Source organism: Furipterus horrens, unplaced genomic scaffold, assembly GCF_987537825.1.
Source record: "Furipterus horrens unplaced genomic scaffold, mFurHor1.1.pri manual_scaffold_5, whole genome shotgun sequence".
NCBI classification, from domain to species: Eukaryota; Metazoa; Chordata; class Mammalia; order Chiroptera; family Furipteridae; genus Furipterus; species Furipterus horrens.
In genome coordinates this window covers 121,877,494-121,898,471 of record NW_028327175.1, presented here as the reverse complement: position 1 = coordinate 121,898,471, position 20,978 = coordinate 121,877,494, and the positions used below count along the sequence as shown (strand labels likewise).

The 20,978-nt window shown below is 46.2% G+C and overlaps 2 protein-coding genes and 1 pseudogene across 4 annotated transcripts; 1 reads left to right on the top strand and 2 right to left on the bottom strand.

Moving 5' to 3' along the window:
• Positions 1-1,663: 1,663 nt before the first annotated feature.
• LOC150009657 (dCTP pyrophosphatase 1-like) lies at positions 1,664-5,290 on the top strand. The gene is made up of 3 exons (XM_090277599.1): positions 1,664-1,787; positions 2,463-2,573; positions 4,796-5,290. The coding sequence occupies exons 1-3, from the start codon at positions 1,687-1,689 to the stop codon at positions 5,094-5,096; spliced, it is 513 nt and encodes a 170-aa protein (XP_090133725.1). The 5' UTR covers positions 1,664-1,686; the 3' UTR covers positions 5,097-5,290.
• A 2,370-nt stretch (positions 5,291-7,660) lies between these two features.
• LOC150009656 (uncharacterized) lies at positions 7,661-16,429 on the bottom strand. 3 transcript variants are annotated; one of them, XM_090277597.1, is made up of 4 exons: positions 16,249-16,348; positions 15,852-15,995; positions 15,273-15,374; positions 7,661-8,726 (listed from the first exon to the last, which is right to left on the bottom strand). In XM_090277597.1, exons 2-4 carry the CDS (start codon positions 15,984-15,986, stop codon positions 7,908-7,910), a joined length of 1,056 nt encoding a protein of 351 aa, XP_090133723.1. In that variant the 5' UTR covers positions 15,987-15,995; positions 16,249-16,348; the 3' UTR covers positions 7,661-7,907. The 3 variants fall into 3 exon arrangements, with proteins under 3 accessions (XP_090133723.1, XP_090133721.1, XP_090133722.1); XM_090277595.1 differs by lacking the exon at positions 15,273-15,374 and having other exon boundaries at positions 16,249-16,429; XM_090277596.1 differs by lacking the exons at positions 15,273-15,374; positions 16,249-16,348 and adding an exon at positions 16,355-16,418.
• A 2,012-nt stretch (positions 16,430-18,441) lies between these two features.
• Positions 18,442-18,816, bottom strand: LOC150009655 (large ribosomal subunit protein eL31 pseudogene; annotated as a pseudogene).
• Between the last annotated feature and the right edge of the window lie 2,162 nt (positions 18,817-20,978).

Sequence of the window (20,978 nt, the reverse complement as noted above, 5' to 3'; positions counted from 1 at the left end):
TTGGGCATTTCTGGAACTTGTAAAAATAAGTGTCCCAGCAATATCATCAAGGATCGGGGTCTTTTCTATCTTATTATCCATTAGTCTCAGCTGCTGGGCTGCCTCTCCTCTCAATCCAGTCCTCATGTACCAACATCAAAGGTAGAAACTTACTGTGTCCTTTAAAAAACAACAACAACAACAACAACCAAGAACCTTTCCCAAGAGTCTCTAACAGACCTCCCGTAACTGCTCATTGTCAAGAACTAGGGTACGTGCTCACCCAAAAACTGATCAATGGCAGGGCAAAGGGCACAGACACATGCTCAATCTTGTAGAGAAGGGTGTATCCCATAATATAATCAAGTTCTGCAAAGACGTGGGTGTGAAAGGGCATTTAAATATGTAACCAACAGTGCTTATCACATCTTCCCTAGACCATGCAATCTAAAGTTGTCCCCACTTTTCATAATATTTAAATACGTTTAAATTTGTTTTCATAGTACTTATCACTATTTGAGGCAATATAGTGTAGGACTGTGAGGACAAACTGCCTGAACTTGAAACCTGTCTACCACTTTATTAGCTGTTATGTTAAATTACTCAATGTCTCAGTTCCTTATTGGTAAAATGGGGATGAGGATGATGAAGATGATAGTATTACTGAAACTAGAAAAGCCAATGTTTGTGCTGCTTGTCACCTACCATACCCAATAAACAGAGACAGGGATTGAATCTTTATGGGTGCTTTAGTCAGATGGTCGGCGATCTGAGGAGACAGAAGGTTTGTACCGTAACAGACCATCTTCCATTCCATTTTAAACTGACCTTTTTTATAAGGAGAAGAAAAGTGTAGGCATGGGGTTTGGAATTCAGGAAAAGAGTTAATCAGATAAAAGCTGCAGCATTCTTTCATTTGTGTCCTGGGCAGGGTTTTTCTCACCCTGGAGTACAATGGCTCAGATACCACCTTGAATTGCTTGCAGTCCTCCTGAGGCACAAGGAGGAACAGCTTATGGTCTCCTGGAGTTAAGGTGGGTCATACCTTCAGTTTCTGAAACAACAGCTTTTTACATACATTGATTACTAAGCTATTAGCTATTACCTGAAACGAAACTTTTTCCAACATTTGAGTCCCTCATCATTACTTACTATTGTGACAATTAAATGAATTGCTATGAGGATCTAAATATGTAAAATGCTTAAAACAGCAAACCTGGTGTCAGTTGATTCTTAGAGCCCAACTATATTCTGGAGCTATTCTCGTAGCCTTATAATAAATTCCCCTTTCTTGCTTAAACCTCCTATTTCCGGGGTTTTCCAAACAGCGCCCTTCCCTTTCCTACTCGTCATGTCGCTTTGGCGCCAACTGGCGCCCATAAGTGAAGTGACGCGCCTACGCTCTCCCCGCCCTCTGCCCTCTGTCTCCGCCCCTGGCGGTATCTGGTGCAATCTACACCTTTCAGATGCTTGACCAAGTCGGAAAAAATTCGAGGGCAGAGGCCTAGGCGCTTGAAACTTGCTTGTATGGGCCCAGGCCGCATAAGGGGCGAGCTACAGCAAACTCCGCAGAAGTCATGGGACTTTACTGGGGCTCCGCCCCGGGAAGCAATCGCTAACGCCTGTGATTGGCCAGGGCCTCAGGAGGCGGGCTCCAGGCTGAGACCAGGTTTCTTCCGTAGTGGGGCTTGCAGCACGGTGGGCGAAATGTCCACTGTGGGTGGGGAGCAGCGTAGGCACACTGGCGTGGAAGGCACTGATACAGCCGGCCTCTTCAGGTTCAGCCCGGAACCCACACTCGAGGACATGTAAGCCGTCCTTGCCCAACCTGGACTGGGGAAATCGCCACCTTTCTCCCTTTTATTGCGGAGGGTCCGTCCACGTGGTCGGGAAGAAGGCTAATAGCTGGCGCGGGTCCCAGCTCTGCTGTCTGACCTCGCGCGAGCCTTCTAACCTCATATGAAAAATGGGCTTAGCAGTGCACACCTGAGGCAGGGGAAATACTGACGCCCGGTGAATAATATTAGAACCAGCCCTGAGGAAATACTGGGTCCATGCTGCTTCTGCCTCTGCCCTCAAGGAGTGCGAAGCAGAACGTGGGAAAATGCAGCGAGAAAACCACGAAAGACTTATTAGGGGCAGTACCCGTGTACCTGCAAGGTCTCTGTAAGACCATACGGTTTAGATATGCAGAGATAGGGATATGTCTGGTGGAGGAAACTGCAGAAGCAGCAGCAGGAGATTGAATGGAAAAGAAGGTATTAGGTTTCCATAGAGTTTCGGGTCTGTGTAGGGGCTTGCCATTTTATAGTCCCATAGAAAAGATTTGTTTAAGGCCATGCAAGGATTTAGTTGCAGATTCCTGTTGGAAACCAATGCTCTCACTACATATCACTGAGATCCCGGGGGGGGGGGGGGAGCTCATCTCCTCCCCTATTCCCTAACTCTGGGACCTGGGCTTCCACCCCTTTTTTCTATACCAGCCGTCGCCTCCATGCCGAGTTTGCTGCTAAAAGAGACTGGGACCAGTTCCACAAGCCTCGGAACCTCCTCCTGGCCTTGGTGGGGGAAGTGGGGGAGTTGGCAGAGCTCTTGTGAGTAGATGAAAGACTTCCTGGAAGAGTCTTTATGTTGTGGGGGTGGGTAGATTTATTTGATTATCAAACATCCATGTATTCAATTTACCCTTCTCTGTAAGACTCTGATCTTGTTGCTGGGGATACAGTGGTGAGTCCCTGCCCTCTAGGGGCGCCCAGCCTCCTGGGAGAAAAAAGAGCAAGGCATGTCCAGATCTAAGGGGTGGAATGGAAGGTATTCTATAGAAGACCTGCCTCTGGCATTCCAGGCAGGAGGGGGCTATGTGTACATTAGTAATGAAGTAGAAAAGGGTAAGTTACATTCAGGGACAAACTGAACCTCTATTAGTGTAAGCTTCTCAAGGAAGAGCAAGGGGTTTGTATCAGTTTTGTTCTCTGGTGCCTTCCAAGTGCCTGGCACACAACAGACATTCAGTAGATATTTGCTGAATAATTGATAATAGGGCTGTGGAGGAGAGGGGTGGGATAGGAAACTAGAATTATAAAACTGGGATTAGGAATTTATGGAGTTTGGACAGAAGACCTGAACAGATTTGAGTGGTAGAAAGAACACTGTGCCTACAAGGAGGATTGGGTCGCCAGAAGAATCAGGGCAGGGAAAGTCCTAGCCAGGTTGCTCAGTTGGTTGGAGCCTCATCCTGTGAACCAAAAGGTTGAGAGTTTGATTCCCTGTCAGGGCACATATGGGACGTAATCGATTGATATTTCTCTCTCACCCTCTCCCTCCATATCTCTCTAAAATCAATAAACATATCCTCGGGTGAGAATTAACAAAACATTTTTTAAAAAAGAAAAAAGAATCGGGCGGGACGAGACCATGGAGGATGTTGGTGTATATCAGGAGAGAGAGGTGGTGTGGCCTTAAGCCAGTGAAGTCACTGTGGGGATGGAGAAATGAGGGCACAGAGATCTGTGTGAGGGCAGGCCGTTCATTTATTACAGATATATGAGCAGCATCTGTGTACTTGGGTCTTCTAAGTCAAGAGATACGGCCTTCCCCAAGATACACATTTTTCCCACCTTCACGTTGCAAGCAGACAGACAGTAGATAAGCAAACTAATGTTAAAATATCAGGTATTGTGATAAGTTCCATGAGGAAAATAACCCATAGTGAGAAAGAAGGAAACAGGGAGAAGGCTTTTCTGAGGAAGTGACATCTGAGCTAAGACCTAAGTAACAGGAAGGAGCCACCATGGGAAAGCTCTGGGAGAGCAAGGAGAGATCATTCAAGGCAAAGGAAGCAATAAGTGCAAAGGCCTTGTGACAGTTTGACCTGTTTCCAAGACAGAAAAAGCTGGAGTGACTTTTAAGTGGGGAGCTGGGGAGAGCAGTGGATAATGACAGTGGGAGAGGCAGGAGTCAGTTCATGCAGGACCTGAAGGGCATGGTCAGTTTAGATTTTATGCCAAGCACAGTTAGGGGAGTTTTAGCAGAGGAGGGACAAAATGTAATTTGTGCTTTTAAAAGATGATTCTGGGTGTGTCACCAAGACATTTAGGTCATTTCTAGGCTGCTGTTAAGGAATTTCTTGCTATGGTAGAAAACCAGAATACAATTTTAATTTAGAGCCAGGTTAATATAGAAGGACAAGAACCAGGAAATTGCTAGGTCTATTAAAAATAACTTATGCTTCTTTTAAATCCCCTTAAATAATGGAATGGCATTTATTTGATCAGGACTTGTGATAATTTCCTTTCTTGGAAGATTTCATATGAGTCCACATTACTGTTAACTTCAGGGACATCACTTATAAGATCATATTTAAGAGGTAGTCAACTATTATAAATTATTTTGATTAATTATGGTACTATCTACATTTAAAATAAAGGATCTTTTTAATTCCTTACCAAGAAAAATAAAAAAATAAAAGATGATACTGGGCAAGAGTAGATGAGTTAGCAGGCTTCCCCAGTGGTCCAGGCCTGAGATTGAGTCTTGGGTGCCAGTGGCTTAGGGCTAAAGAAGTAGAATTGGGTCTTGATGAGCTAAATGATGTGTCAACTCATTGGCTTAAGTGAAGACAGACATCTGGGTGAATCATCTGTTGGGGTATCTTTCCCATTCATGACTCTACCCAGGGCCCAGATGAGTTGAATTGTCCTTGGAGGAAGTTTCTAGGAGGTGGAAATTCATTGCTGCAGGACTGGGGTGCTCTGAGAGGCAAAGCCCATTGTCCTAGTTAGCATCTGTGTGTCTGTGCCTGTGTTCCACCCCCCAGTCAGTGGAAGCCTGATGAGGAGCCTGGCCCCCAAGCCTGGCCCCCCAAGGAACGGGCAGCCCTTCAGGAGGAGCTTAGTGACGTCCTCATCTACCTGGTAGCATTAGCAGACCGCTGCCATGTGGATCTGCCCCAAGCAGTGCTCTCCAAGATGGACACCAACCAGCGGCGCTACCCAGCACATCTGTCCCGTGGCTCCTCCCGCAAATATACGGACCTGCCCCATGGGGCCGCCTCTGAAGACCAGACTGTGGGGACTACAGACCTTCCCTGTGAGTCCACAGGCCAGGCCTCAACCTAGAACCATGGGCCCAGGTCTGCAACTCAGCGTGTATTCAGAGGAACAGGCAGTGGGCTGCCCATGGAACCTCATTCTAGTCTTTTCCTAACGATCACCAGCCTGTGGGCCCCACATTCCTGAGGTCTGAGGCTCAAGAACCTCTGGAAGACAGCCTCTTGGTACTCTTCTCTCTCAATAAAAGTTTTGTTTAGCAACTTCTGGATTCTTCCTGGGATGGCTGGGGGGGCTGTCTCAGCAGGTAGTACAGAGGGCAGCAGGGTTGCCTCTGAGCCCAGCTCCCATGTTTCTCTACTGTACCTCCCAGCTTCAAGGCAGAAATCTCATTTCTAGCAGGTCCCCTGTGGGATCTCCTGCAAGTTTGTTTCCCCTTTGGAGCCCCTAATAGAGATCAGAGGCTGTACGTAGTGTTAAGAGTTCAGATTTTTGAGCCCAGACATCAGGGTTCAAATGCCATCTTTGATACTTAGCAGCTGGATGTTGTTCATCGGTTTCTTCATCTAAAATGAAAACCAATAGTATCTACCTGATATGACTATAGTTTTAAGTCAGTTATTACTGTAAATAAGAGTGCTTAGGACACTGCCTGGCACATTGGAGGCACTTTGTAAATTTGCAGTTATCTGTCTTTTCAACTCAAAATGTTCAGAGGCCCAGGGCTGGAAATGTCAACAGTTAAGATAGGCCTAGGTCCAGGACTGAGCCTCAGGACCCAGCACAAAATGGGGTCAGGTCTCTGGTGTGGAACAGAATAGGGCTTCCACTCCTCTTGGGCTTGGGCCTCTTGCCCCTTCCCCCACCATCCCAAGACCAATTTCTCATCCCACCTCTATACCTAAACAGTGTTAGCTGTGTATAATTTACCTGCTGTGTGACCTCACTTCCTTTTGAGAGATGCCCATAGCCTGCCTCCCTCATAGGGTTGGGTAGTGCTGGGGAAAAGACCTTTAAATGTTCTTGCTGCCTTTATGAGCCTGTTTTCACATCAGTAAAATGAGGCATCCCCTTTAATGGCCTCATTTCTCTAGTGACCTTAGCTCTCTTAACCAGCGACCTCTTACCAGCTAAAACAATCCAGATTAGAACTGCTTCAGTTTTGTGTTCCCAAACCCACCCTCCTCCCTACCAGTGATAGCTGGAGCCTCATTCTTACTGGTTTGATTTCATTTCCTCTCCTTGATCAATTATCTCCTCTCCCCTCTATATAATCAACTTCTCTTCCTTTCCATTAGCCTTCCCACCAGCGCATAAATTGAGTCTCCTCTCTATAGAAAAACCCAACAAACTTTCCCCAGCTACTTCCCTCATACTTTTCACAACCAAACCTCTCGAAAAGGGTTGTCTACACCCATTCACTTTGCTTCCTCATCCTCCTCTTTATACCCTAAGCCATTCAAGGCTGGCTTTTACCCCTATCCTTCCACGGAAACTGCTTACCACTTCTGTAAACTACAGTGGACACCAGGGCAGAATCTAACTGTGCTGATCATTCCTGGTGAAACACTTGCCTCTCAATTTTCCAAATGAGACACTTATGGTTTTCTTTCTACCTCTGGCTGTTTACAGGTTTTTTCTTAGGTACACTTTTCAGAATGAGGTATCATGCACTTCAGACCTGATAGCCCCAAGCTGTTGTTTCCAGTCACCTCCCTGACCCCTTCCACATTTACCTCACACTCAACATGTCCAGATTAGGTGTAAGAATTGCTGCCATTTCAACTGTCCTACTCATTGTACCATCTCAGTGACACTACGTGCTGTCATCCAAGCTAAGAAATGGAGTCAGCCCCATCTCCCTTCTCCCCAAAATTCTAGCTCCTTAATGTCTACTCCATCCCTCTCCTCTTATTCAAGGCTTCTTTGCTGCCTTGGATCCTTTCAACAGGCTTAACAGTGGTCTATCTCCTGCCATGCTCCTTGCCTTTTGTTTCTGCCTTCCACCCCAAGGGATGTCTACAAGCTCTTAAGAGGTCTGACATGCAGTTTCAGGGGCTTTCTCCATTGTTCCCCAACCCTATTTCTTTCTTAGCCTTCAAGACCACCTAAAAGTATCACCTCTGAGAACAACCTCTCTAAACTTCAGGATTGCATTAACAACCTAACCAACAACTAACTCCCCACCAAAACTCCAATGGCAATGGACTGCAAATGCCTATTGTCCCTGCTTTGTCCTTCACCGGCTGTCAGCTATTTACTTATCTGCAGGAATGGAGGTAAGATTTACATAACTGGGATGTTGAGCATGAAAATGAGCTAATAATGAAGCAATTAAAGCCTTTAACACAGTGCTATAAAGTACTATTGTTTGTCTCTTCACTTTACACTGAGCTCTGTGATGTTCATGGCAGTTCACCAAAGCTCTGTGGAATGTAGTGCCTGTTTGATCACGAATGTACTATATTTGTGGACTCTTCCTAATCTGACCACACACACCAACCCAGTTCCAGGAACCCTTTTGGGCTTATAGCCCGACTGGTTCCATGACAATTCACCTAAGTCACCTAGCCTAGGGAAAACCCCAACTTTGCTCCTCCCCTCACCCACCTCATTCACATGCACGGGTCGGGTGAGAATATAATACTTCATTTACTACACGGGCTGAGGATCTGTAGTGAGGGGAAGTGGGCAGTTTGTAGGTCCAGAACAGTCTCTCAGGTCCAGAACAGTCAGGCCTGCCATCCCCCCCTCTCCCAGACCAGGATGGTGGGGAGTAGTCAACCAGGTTAATTCAGCCCCTACAGGTCGCAACCGTCAAGGGCGCAACACTTGCGTGCTGGACACTAGTACTCCATAGCGACAGGACCACGTATGCTCTTAGCTACTTTCACACTCTGGGCAGCGTTCCGTGGCAGTGCTGGCTGTAGCTCCAGGGGGTAGCTTGAAGTCTCGGCCACAGCCAGCGCAGATGTAGAGCCGGCGCCGCATGTGCGCACGGCGGTGACGGATAAAGTGTGAGCTGAGGCGGAAGCGCTGGCCGCACTCGCCGCACGGGTAGGGCCGCTCGCCTGTGTGCGTGCGGGCATGCTCTGCCAGGTTGGAGCGGTGGCCAAAGCGGCGGCCGCACACGGCACAACGGTGCGGCTTCTCGCCAGTGTGCACGCGCCGGTGCTTGGCCAGCGCAGAGCTCTGCGCGAAGCGTGTGCCGCAGTCCGCGCAGGCGTACGGACGCTCGCCTGTGTGCGTGCGCCGGTGGCGCGCCAGGCACGAACTGCCGCCGAAAGCACGTCCGCAGTCAGGGCAGGCATACGGCTTCTCGCCCGTGTGCACGCGCAGGTGCTGTGCGTAGTTGGAGCTCTGCGCGAAGCGGCGACCGCAGTGCGTGCATAGATACGGCTTCTCGCCAGTGTGGCGCCGCCGGTGCTGTCGCAGGTTTGAGGCAGCGGAGAAGCGCTTGTCGCACTCGGGGCACTCGTAGGGCCGCTCGCCGGTGTGCGTGCGGCCGTGTTTGGTCAGCGCCGACTTCTGCGAGAATCCTCGGCCACACTCAGCGCAGGCAAAGGGCCGCTCGCCCGTGTGCGTGCGTGAGTGCTTGGCTAGCGTGGAGCGGCGCGCAAAAGCACGGCCGCAGTCTGCGCACGCGTGTGGGCGCGCTGGATCAGCCAATGTCGCTGGCGCCGGTGACTTGCTGGGAACCTGCAAGGAGAGGAGGGGACAGGTCAGTTCTTCCTCATAGGCCTGAGGGCTAGGTTAACTGCAAGCTGCAGTCTTGTAGTTCTCCGTGTGTAAAACAGGAAAGCAAGGGTGCCTGCCTCATAGAGCGGCTGTGCACATTAAATTAGATACTGCGTTCACACACATATCACAATGTTCAGCGTCATTCTAACTATTCTTTATTAATTCAGCAAATATTTATTAAAGCGTACAGTGTGCCAGACTCTGTTCTAGGCACTGGGGATCCAGTATTACACTTTTTAAATTCCCACTTTTGGGAAGAATGGATAAGGAGTACCGGTATTGGGGGGAATGCTGCAAATTTAAATAACATTAGGAAACTACTCATGTAACATGAGCAAAGATCTAAAGGAGATGAGAAAGCGGGCTACAGAGGGAACAGCCAGACACTGAGGCAGGAGTTTTCCCAGTTAAGTTCCAGGAATGGCAATAAAAAGTGCCTAGGGCAGAATGCATGAGGGGGAGAGTAATTCATGGGGTGGTCCTGGAAGATATCTCTTAGCTTAGGGCCTTGTAATATGAATGAGATGGGGAACCAATAGAAGAGATGTTAGAAGGTTTTGAGCAGGGACATGACCAGATCAGACTCATTTTAAAAGCCTCCATCAGGTTGCTGGGGTTGGAGAGGGCAAGAGGGCAGAAGCAGGAGCTCAGGGAGGAGGCTACTATACTGCAGTCATCTGGCAAGAGAATAAAGTGGCTCAGACCCAGGTGACAGGTGAAAAGTGAAGGTGGTTAGAAGTGGTCTGCTTCTAGATTGGATAAACAGATTAGATATGAGACATAAAGAAAAAAGTCAAAATTACTTCAAGGATTTGATTTAGCAACTACCAGGGTGGTTGGGAAGAGCAGGTTTAAAAATGACACCTGTTTCAAAGAACATCTGCAATTTTTGACACATCTGGAGCTTAGGAGATAGGCCTAGGCATGAAAGCACTCAGGGAATGGGTAGAAAGAACCTGGAGCAGTAAGATGAGGAGTAGCCAGTGAGGTAGGAGAGATGGTGTCTTAGAAGCCAGGCCATAACCAAATCCAGGTTTTCAATAAACTTTTAAGATCCAGCACCTACCATTTTTTAAGCTGTGAAGAAGGCAAGGGTAAAACCCAAATACAATTCTGAGGCCTGAATTGAATATGAGCCTGTTTCATGAAGTCTGGGCTTCTAGAGATAAAATTAGAAAAAGAAATGTTTTGTAAAAGGCAGGTAAGGGAAAGCATTGTATTAACAATATTAACATTGTATTATGTTAACATTTTGTGTTAACAGTACAAAGAACAGGAATATTGAGGGCCTATTGCTCCCTCCTTAGAAAAGAGAAAGCTCATTTCAGCAAAAGTGATGCTCAGTATCTTCTATGGGCCAAGCAATTAAGTACATTAATTCATGATGAAATAAATACCTGGCACATATGAAGGATAAGACAGTGTTAGCTTCTTCCAAAACTAGTTATCACAATCTTATTTTGGAGATAAGGAAACAGATTAACAGAGGGTAAGTGACAGCTGGGGAGCAGTTAACATCTTTTCTTAAAGTTGCAAGGAGGGCAACTTCAAGGTCTTGAAGATCCTGCATAAAAAGGCAATCGCTTTTTGTAACCAACTCAGACATTGGAACATGAGGCAGTTTGGGAAATTAGTGACTGAACAAAGGAACTGTAGTTTAAAGAGTACATATAAAAATAGTGATCCCAACATTACAGTGTAAAGCTTCAGCAATGCTGTTTTATGTACATTACTGTTTCTCTCCCTCTTTTCCCATCTCCCTTCCCCTCTAAGAATAAATACAATCATAAAAAAAGAAAGGAACGAACGAACGAACGAAGGAAGAAAGAAAAAGAAAGAAAGAGAAAGAAAGGAAACTGAGACACAGGGAGATTCAATTCCCATAACCAGTGGGAGTCAGGACCCTTAACTAGTAGCCTCACTGCATATCCCTGCATTTGCACAGCCAAGATGTGACAGAGGGTGGACTCCAAGTCTCTGCCACTCCTCAAGAGGAATTCAAAGTTAAAATAAAAGTTGATACTTTAATCGAGAAACTCCCCATAGCAGATCTGGCACAGTCTGAATTCAAGGTCATACATTTCTGTCTTGCCCTGATTTTGACACCTATTGGGTTTATTTAAACACCTCAGCCCTTGTGGAAAGAACTTTCCTTATTATTAATATCTACATTTGTTCTGGCTCCTTTTCTTTGGAACCCTTCTTTCAGATGACTTTGATCAGCCTAAGGACTTCCTTATGCTGGGTTCATGGACTTAGGAAGGAGACATTCTTCACACAAGTGTTCTTGGTATCTGCAGCTCTAGGAGGTGCCCTGGGTGCCCCAGGAAAAATCTTGGTAAAAAGGGCTGAAACTAGCTCATTAAGACCCTAGGCAATGGGTTGCGGGTTCAGTCCCCAGGCGGGACATGTAAGAGACACAACTGATCAATGTTTCTCTCCCTCTTGTTCCCTCTCTCTAAAGAAACCCCAGCAAGTCACACCCTTCCCAGGCTTCAGTGAACCAAGGAAGGTGAGATAGGCTAGGTGAGATAAAAATTACTGAACTTGAGGTATGCACACATCACAGGATGCAAGAGGATTCTAAGTCTTCTGTAGGCACACTTCTACCTCATTATGATCATGTATTTATTTTCACAGATATCAGAAAAACAATGGATCACATGAAGCTCATAATTTCATCAGTATTACTGTTTGGATGAAGGTGGATTTTTTAAAAAATAATTTATTTGTTTGTTTATTTATTTTTAGAGAGAGGGGAAAGGAGAAAGAGAGGGAGAGAAACATCACTCGCGCCCCCAACTGGGGACCTGACGTGCAACCTAGTCATGTGCCCTGCCTAGGAATCGAACCAGCGACACTTGGTTCACAGGCCGACGCTCAACCCACTGAACCACACCAGCCAGGGTTTGGATGAAGGTGGATTTAACAAACACAATGTGACTCTATCTGAAGAAAAGCATTAAATAAATGAGCACAGAAGGTGAGCAATTTACATGGCTACTGGCAAATACCAGACTACATGGTCATTAAAGGACCTTACATGTGTTAAATTCTACAACTGTTAGATTTAAAAATGAGAATAAATGCTATCTGCACTAAAACAAGTATTTGAAGATAGTGATCTTGTCTCCCTGTATAAGTAGTTTTTTTAACCAGAGCAAAGTTCTCAGTTTTCTCTTCAGCCACCACTTTCCTAATTAATAACTGTAACTACCATTTATTGAGCACTCTATGTGCCAGAACTGTGCTACGTGCTTTTCACCCATGTTCTCATTTTAAATTCTCACAACCCTTTGGGTTAGGTATCATTAGCTGCATTTCATTAATACAGAAATAAGACTCAAGTAAAGGAACTACCCACGGCCCTACAACTAATCAATGATAGAACCAGGGTCTGAACTGGAAGTCTGTCATTGTCAAAATACTTGTTCTTAGTGATGATGCAACTCTACCTCACTGACAAGTTAGAGGTCACCTATACAGCTTGTCTCCCTGCCCTAGACTCTTTCCAGAATTCCCCCGTTTTTTATTACAAAGTGTAAAATACGATCCCTAACCTCTAGCTCCTTGCTACAGGAAGTGTGGTCCACAGACCAGCCATATCAGCCTCACTGGGAACTGGTTAGAATCTCAAGTCCCACCCCAGACCTACCGAATCAAAATCTTCACTTTGAAAGATTCCCAGGTGATGTCTATGCATGTTAACGTTAAGATACAATCTAGGAGAGGGGAGGGAGATACTGGGTGGAGGGGAGTAAAGGGGGAAAAAATTGGAACTACTGTAACAGCATAATCAATAAAATATACTTTAAAATAAAATAAAATAAAATAAAATAAAATAAAGAAAACACTAAAAAAAAAAAAAAAAAAAAAAAAAAAAGAAGCTACACCATCGTCTCTCGAGACGGACGGCTGCCGACGACGACGACGAGCAATCTTACTGTTAAAAAAAAAAAAAAAAAAAAAAAGATACAATCTAGGAGAGAGAAGAGAAACTCTTGGAGAAAGCAGGTGGAAAAGGTGAAGAGTTTTACACGCTGAGAGACCACACTCACAAAGTCTGAGCCTGGGCCCAGAAACCTGCTCAGCTATAGTTCTCCATGTGTTTGAAGCTGGGGCATGGAAAGGGTGTTGGGTGATGAAGCCAGTACATGAGGTCAGACGGTGTAGAACTTTGAATGCCAGGCTTAGGAGCCAGGACTTTATCCTGAGGGAACAAAAAACCAAAGGTTTAAGGGAGGGGGTGGGGGCAGAGAACTGGATGTGCATAGCCCTTTGAGAAAATCTTTGTATTCGTTAAAGAGAAACTGGCTTTTGATAGGCAGTGAGAGAATGCTTCAGCCCCTGCATGGAGCATAATTAAGGCCTGTCCTGGACATGACTGGCCTTAGGACAGGGTGATAGCTAAGAGTTACAGGATGCCAGCACTGGAAGATTTCAAGATCACTATTTTCATAGAAACTGAGACTGAGGGAGACCACACAGCAAGTTAATGAGTTACCTTGTGGGCACAGTGCTGTGTTAAATGTTTATGGGATGTGTGTGAGTAATCCTCACTTCCACCCTCCTCCTCCAAAGACAGCCACCCAGATGGTGCTTAAGACTGGCTTTCAAAAATCTTATTTTCGTTATCTCATTTTACAGGCGAGAAAGCAAAGGCAAAGCTGATAAATGGTGCAGTTAAAATCTGAACCAATGCTTTTCACTGCTACATATGCCATGTATAGTCTGTCCCCACTTTCATCTCACGACTAGCCATGCCCACCCTCCACCTTCCCATCCTTAGCTCCAGCCAGCCCAATCAAGGTTCCCAAATATCTCCTGCTTTCTGTCTTGCCTCCACTTCTGTCGCCACCTTAGAGCAGGCTACTAGTCTTATATGGCCTGTTCTCCCCACAACAGACAATAAATCTTCTAAATAGAAAATCCAATGTCTGGCTTCTGATAACATGGCATAACCTCCACACTATGTCAAATTCCTACGCTGGCTTTCAATGCCTTTAACTCTCGGGTCCCATCTCCTCTGAGCCTTTGTTTTTGCTGTTTCTTCCTCCTGGGATGCCCTTCCTCTGCTTCCATTTGCCAAATCCCCACTAAGCTTTCTCTGTATAGCCTTCCTAACTGCCTTGAATTGGCTGCCCTCAATCCTCTGTCTAGGCCTCCATGTTAGTTTCCCCTTTCACCCCCTGCCCCAGGATTCTGCCTAGAAAGGCCTTTGATAAAAAAACGAGCTGAAAATTCTCCAGAAGGATGACCTAGACCCAGGTCCTGAACTTTAGGGAGAATAATAGCAAATATTTACAGTGTTTATTATGTGCGAAACATAGTTCTAACTCACTTAATATTCACAACCCCAAGAAATAGGAGCTGTTATGATTTTGCTTTTACAAATGAAGAAAGTGAGGCACAAAGAGGTTAAGAAACTTGCCCAAGGTCATACAGCTGATAAGAGAGGGAGGTGGAAGTCCACCCTAAACTTGAGTCTGAGGTTTTCTGTTTTGTTTTTTTAAGATTTATTTATTTATTTTTATAGAGAGGGGAAGGGAGGGAGAAAGAGAGGGAGAAAAACATCAGTCGGTTGACTCTTTTACCCACCCAGGAGCTCAAACTCACTACCCAGTCATTGCCCTGACCAAGAATCGATGCTTTGACCTTTAGCTTTGCCGGAGGACTCCCAACCAACTGAGCCACACCAGTCGAGGAAGGGGAAGATCAAGAGATCCACAGGACCAGTAAAGTCAGACTAAGCTAGGATGATGGGCCAAAGAGGCCAAAGAAAAACAGAACTAAATAGTTATTTTGACTGGAAGAAGCCCAAGCAGCAAGCCCTTCGCCCAAGGTCCATCATACCCACAACGGGCAGCAGAACTTACTTCCCCGAGATCTGGCTCCAAGTGCAGGAAGAAATCATAGAGTTCTCCAGCTATAAGCAGCATTGCACTGGCTGGGGGGTGCAAGCTCTGTAAGATTCTGGGAAGTGGTGGCAGTTAGGGTCTTTTTAATTATTTTTTATCCTCACTCAAGGACATTTTTTCCCTAGCAGCTTTTAGAGAGAGTGTGAGGGAGGAGAGGGAGAGAGGAACTTCAGTTGCTGCCTTCTTGCACGCACCTCCACCAGGGATCTAACCCCGCAACCTGGGTATGTGTCCTTGGTGGAGGTATCAAATCTGCGACCTTTGGTCCAGAGGACAAAGGTCCACAGGACAAAGCTCCAACCAACTAAGCCACACCAGCCAGGGCGGCAGTTAGGGTCTTGAAGGGGGAAATCTAACTCATATTCTGATATTAAAACTCCTCTCTTTTAATTAAAGAAAAACCAAAACTGTCCTTAAACTATCATCACTCTCAGGATAAAACCCAAATGTCCTACCACCTCTGCCACACACCCTAATCTTAACCATGCTACATGACTGAACCATCTGCCCTCACTTCTCCCAAGCTCCACTCACTCTCTCTGATCCACTGAAAGGCCTATTTCTTCTGTTTTGAGTACTTACCCACTTCACCCCTCACTCTCACTGGTCTCAGATAAACCATCTCTTTACTACGAGAGCTTGGGCCAGTCACCCAACTGTCCAGGTTCCTGGGCCTCAGTTTCCTCACCTGCAAAATGGAACAAATACTACCTATGTTATAGAACTAAGGTGCTTAAAGTAGTGTCTGGAGAATAGTAAATGCTACCAAGAGCCAGAGGTCCCTGTTACCTAACTTGGCCCCTCCAGCATCCCAAGTCTGCATTAAATTCCCAGCTCTGGGCTTCCACCCAGGTGCCTGCACTCATCACATAGAATTGTAGCTGCGGGGTTACTCAGCCGTCTATCCCTGCTACACATCAAGCTCCATGGGGAACCAAGGATAGCATTTACTCTCCAGCACCCAGCACAGAGCCTGGCATACTAGGTTTGACATTTGTTTGATGGCAGCCTGGGCAGTCGGGCAGAAGGATTCTAGATCTCAGAACCTAGATCTGAGATTCATGGAGAAGTAGGGACAGGATCCCTGGCTTCTGTAGGTTGGAAACTGGACCCGGAGCAGGTTAGGGGCGACAGGGCAAAGGGCCCCAGGGTGTGGGACACGTACCTCCTTGTTGTCCATGGGGATCTTGAGTTTCACCACTTCATACTTCTCCTCACCCTCATCCTCCTCATCCTTCACCAGCACCACCATCTCCTCTTGCATCTCTTCCTCCTCCTTCTCTGTCTGTTCGCCAGGCATCTTGGTGTCCTGGGGCCGGCAGCTGAGTCAGAAGCTCAGGATCCGCCCCCAACCATGGCCCTGGCCCAGGCAAGGCGGTGCAGCCCTGGCTTCTCTAGCCCGACCCTGGTCTCTGAGTCTGGCCCTCTCCCCTCCCACCCCTGCTCGGCCCTGGGCACCAACACTTCCACAGGACCAGCTCTGACGACACTCCTTCACGCCACTTATCCCGGCATTCAAGACCCTGAACAGTTCGAATCTCCAGTCCCAGCAAGTAACCAACCTCCACGCGCTGAGTCACTCCCCAACGCTTGGGTCTGCGGTCCGGAGCTCCAGGGTACCGGCTGGAGGCGGTATCTGGGCAGAGACCCAGGGGATTGCGTTCTCACCCGCCGCAAATTCCAGGCCAGGGTTCGGGGCCGTGAGAGTATTCAGTAAGACCTTGACTCTGCGGGCGGGGTGGCCTCAGGAGCGCCCGGTCATTGGTCAGAAAAATCTAACCCCGCCTCCTAGAGGAGGGATCCAGAGGACGCAGAAGTCTGGGGCCGAACTGCCCCTGGAGAATGAGAATGTTAGAGGCAGCGCCCTCCCATGTCTGCCAGCGCCCGGAACCCAAGGCCGCTGCACCCGATCTTTCAAGGTCCTCGCAGTCCGGTTGGAACCTACCTTCAAGAATCGTCTCCTGTGGCCGTCTCGGAGGTTTCGGCTGCTTCCGAGGGCGTCTGCTCCGCGCAAACTAGGCCAAGTGCGCCCCAGCCCTGGCCTGGGCCTTCAGCGCAGGGTGGGCGGCCCTGTTGCCTCCGCACCTCTTCCCTTTCTTCTTTTTCCTCCTTTGCTGTCTTTTCCCTTTATTTAGGCATCGCTTCTCCCGTCTCCTTCTCTGTGGGATATCTTGCTCCTTGAGTACATAATTACCAAGTGAACAGCCACAAAAAGCTACCACTGACCCGTTGTGTGTTGGGCGTACTATGCGCCAGCGTTATGCTAAGTGCTTTACACACCTGATATATATATATATATTTTTTTTTAAGATTTTATTTACTTATTTTTATATTTTTATTTTTTAAAGCTTTTGTTTATTTTTAGAAAGAAGGGAAGGGAGGGAGAAAGGGAGAAAAACATCAATGTGCCGTTGCCTCTTGCTCGCCCCCAACTGGGGAACCTGACCCATAACCTAGGCATGTGTCCTGACTGGGAATCAAACCAGCGACCCTTCACAGGCCCGCATTCTTATCCATTGAGCCACACCAGCCAGGGCTTTTTTTTTTTTTTTTTTTTTTTTAATTTATTTATTTACGTTATAAAGAGGAAGAGAGGGGGAGGGGGAGAGTGAGATTTGTTCCACTTAATTTATGCATTCATTGATTGATTCTTGTTTGTGTCCTGGCCTGAGATGGAATCTGCCACCTTGGTGTATGGGGATAATGGTCTAACAAACTGAACTACTAGGCCAGGGCTATTTATTTATTTTTAGAGAGAGAGAGAACATCAATGTGTGGTTGCCTCTTGCATGTGCCCCGACCTGGGACCCCCAACAGGCCCCAACACTGGCATGATGAGCAGGATCGAACTGGTGACCTTTGGCTTTGCTGGATGATGCTCAACCAACTGAGCCATGGCTGTTGTGGCACATCTGATGTCTTTAAAGTTAAATGTATTGGGGTAAAATATCACCACCCAAAGTCCCCTTCAGGCACCATATATTTGATAACCTTTACTCTCATCCTCCTCCTCCCACCCCTTTCCCCTGTATCTGAGTTTGTTGATCTCTTTTGATCTGCACAAAGATGGGTCTGTTTTACAGATGGGGCTAATTGTTCTGGGAACAGTTAGCTCACAGGCCAAATCTAGTCCATGGAAGTAACTTGTTTGACCCTCAGCGTGTTTTTACACTTAAAAATCAAGTTGAAAAAAAGACAGAGAGGTCTTTTACACATTTTTATTTCCAACATTTAAAAGTTGAGATATTTCATATAAAAACTATTTCTCATTTCTATTGAAAAAATATCTGATTCTTCCATTTTATGAATGGGCAACTAAGAATAAAATGATGAAAGAAAAGCCCTGGCTGGTGTGCCTCAGTGGATTGAGTGCCGGCCTGTGAACCAGAGTCGAAGGTTCGATTCCCAGTCAGGACACATACCTGGGTTGCTGGCCAGGTCTCCAGTTGGGGGCATGCAAGAGGCAACCACACATTGATGTTTCTCTCCCTCTTTTTCTCCCTACCTTTCTCTCTAAAAATAAATAAGTAAATGAAAGAAAAGAGAAATAATATTCAGTAAATGCTTAAAATCCCTACGTTGCCTCTTTACAACAACTCTGGGGATCAGTTAATAGTATCTCTCTTTGGCAATTGAGGGAACTAATGCCTAGAGACCTTAAGTAATTTGTTCTAAATCATATAGCTGGTAACAGATTACAAAGTTTGTGGATTTTTTTGTTTTTGTTTTTGCAGTTTTATAAGTTTATTTGACAATCAGCAGTTAGTTCTCATCCACATTAACTGTAGATTTTTGAAAGTGGTAATAGGTGCATAGGTGACCAACGTATAGAGCTTGTTTGGTGAATCTTCATCCTCGTTACGTTTTCTGGACAACCGCACCTGGATATGATATGGGACATTCCTTATTCCTTTGGCCCAGACAGCTTTGTTGAGCCTGGTGTCCATGCGCACATCTGGAGTTCCCATCTCCTTCGTAGCAAATTTCCGGATCTCTTTGAGTGCCCAAGGGGCACGCTTCTTGAAACCCACTCCATGGATGCGCTTGTGGATGTTGATGGTATACTCTCTGGTCACTACCTCATTGATGGCAGAACAGCCCTTCTTGCCACCCTTCTTTGTGGGGGCCATTGTGCTGAGCCAAAGTTGGAAAGAAAGAGCTCGAGGTATTGCAGGAGAGGGAAAAAATGCCTTGTTCGTATTCTTTCTATTGCATCAAACTATCTCTCACAAATGAGGTAACCTGAGGAATTTTGTAGCAGAGCTGGGACTCAAACCCGAGCTTCAGTCCACAGAGCCTGGGACATAATTTGAATGTTGGGATTACATCTGGTCAAACTTCTATTCTCCAGAGCTGGGAAAAGGTGGCAAATGCCTGGATACTCAAGAGTCAAGATCCCCAGACACTTTGTGTTCATTCTGTCATCAAGTATTGAGCCCTGCTAAGTGCCTGGCCCCATTCTAGGTACTGCAGACGCAGCAGTGAACAAAACAAAAATCTTCACTACTGTAGCCCTTCTAAGTGTGTAAAAAATGTAAACTATAGCCCTGGCCATGTGGATCAGTTGTTGGGAGCATCATATCATACACCAAAAAGGTTATGGTTGCAGGTTATGTCCCCAGATAGGGTGTGTATGGGAGGCAGCGCATCAGTGTTTACATTGATGTTTCTCTCTCTCTCCCTTCTCTCTCTAAAGTCAATAAACATATCCTCAGGTGAGGATTAAAAACATCCAAAAAATGTAAACAATAAAGAAGATAATTTCAGGTGCTCATAGGTGCAAGGTGGAAAAAGAGCAAGATGATGCCCTTGAGTGGTGTGGTTGGGGGCTTTTTCAATGTGAGCAGGGACGGCATCTCTGAGGAAATATTTGAGATGCTTTGAATGATGAGGAAATGTTAGCCATTTGTAACTTGGGAAGAAGTGTGTAGTTCTAAACAGAACTACAGAGGCCTTAAGGTAAGAATAAGCTTGGCATGTTCGAGAAAAAGAAAGAAGGCTTCTCTGTAGCTGGAGCCAAGCAAGTTAGTGCAGGAAAATGTAGTACCGGAGATGAAAGAGGTAGGCAGGGAGCAAGTTAGGGCCAGAACCCCACCTCTAACAAAAGGCAAGGCTTGCGTACCCTGATTCAGAGGGTCAGTGAGGAGACTCGGCTGGGAGCCTCAAAAGTTCCTAAAGGAAGGGTGTTCTACTGTGGGAGGACTTGGGAACAGAGGCTTTGAAAAGGAGGACAAAGACTCCATCCATTTGCTTTACAAACATGTACAAGTATCTACCTAGAATTAGAGCTAGTTCCTGTTCTTGAGAATCTTATGAACTAGTAAAAAAAATTGTGATAAAAATACATATGAGTATATATAAATAAGTTTTATGTATACATAGAAAGGAAACCATAGGTGTCCTGGCAGAATAGTGGGACAAGTGAATAATGCCCTTGAAGGGAGTGGATGTCGGGCACAGGCCTCACTGAGGAGATAAATGTGAAGACCCTTTGATGGTGAGTGAGAGTTTGCCAGGTTGACAAAGAAGTAGCAGCTTGTGAGGTTATAAAGTCTTGTGAGAAGCACATCACGGTCCAAGAACATTTCACCAAAGTATTTAGTGAGACCTGTCGTGTGCCAGGCCCCTTTTGGGACTGGGAGGTTGAGAGTTCGATTTGGAGAAATCTGTCGTATTCATTACTCTGCACTTCACTATTTGCCTTCAGCCTCACGTTCTTGAGTCCCCAGGGACTTGGTGCATACACTCACTTTGCTTAGAACACCACCGCCCATCCTATCCCCCTCTTCCTGCTTTCTTGTTTATTCCTAGTCACTTTTTACCACTCTTTGGAGAGGCCTGTGGATCATGTAGGATTCTCTCCTGCTTGTATGCTTCCTGCATAGTCCTTGCGACACTTGAAATCACTAGTTCAGTGTCAGTCTCCTGTGTAGACTTTGTCTTATTCATCCTTCTATCCCCAGTAACCAGCGCACACTAGGTAATGGTGTTGAGTGACTAATTATCCTCAAGGAACTCTCGATGCGTTAAATGCTCAGATGAAGGAGACTCTAACCCAGGATGGAGGTTCAGGGAAGGCTTCTGGGAGGAGGTAATGCTCCAGGTGTTTTGACTGGTGAGGTTAATTAATCAAGTAGTGTGTGAGGTGGGGAGCATTCAATGAAAGGAAGTAGCATTTAAGAGGCACAGCGCTGAAACCATGCTAGTGGAAGACCTTGAATGCCAGCTAAGAAATCATTTTACAGAAACTAGCACTAGCTGTTGTGGGTCAGTGGATTGAGAGCTGGCCTGC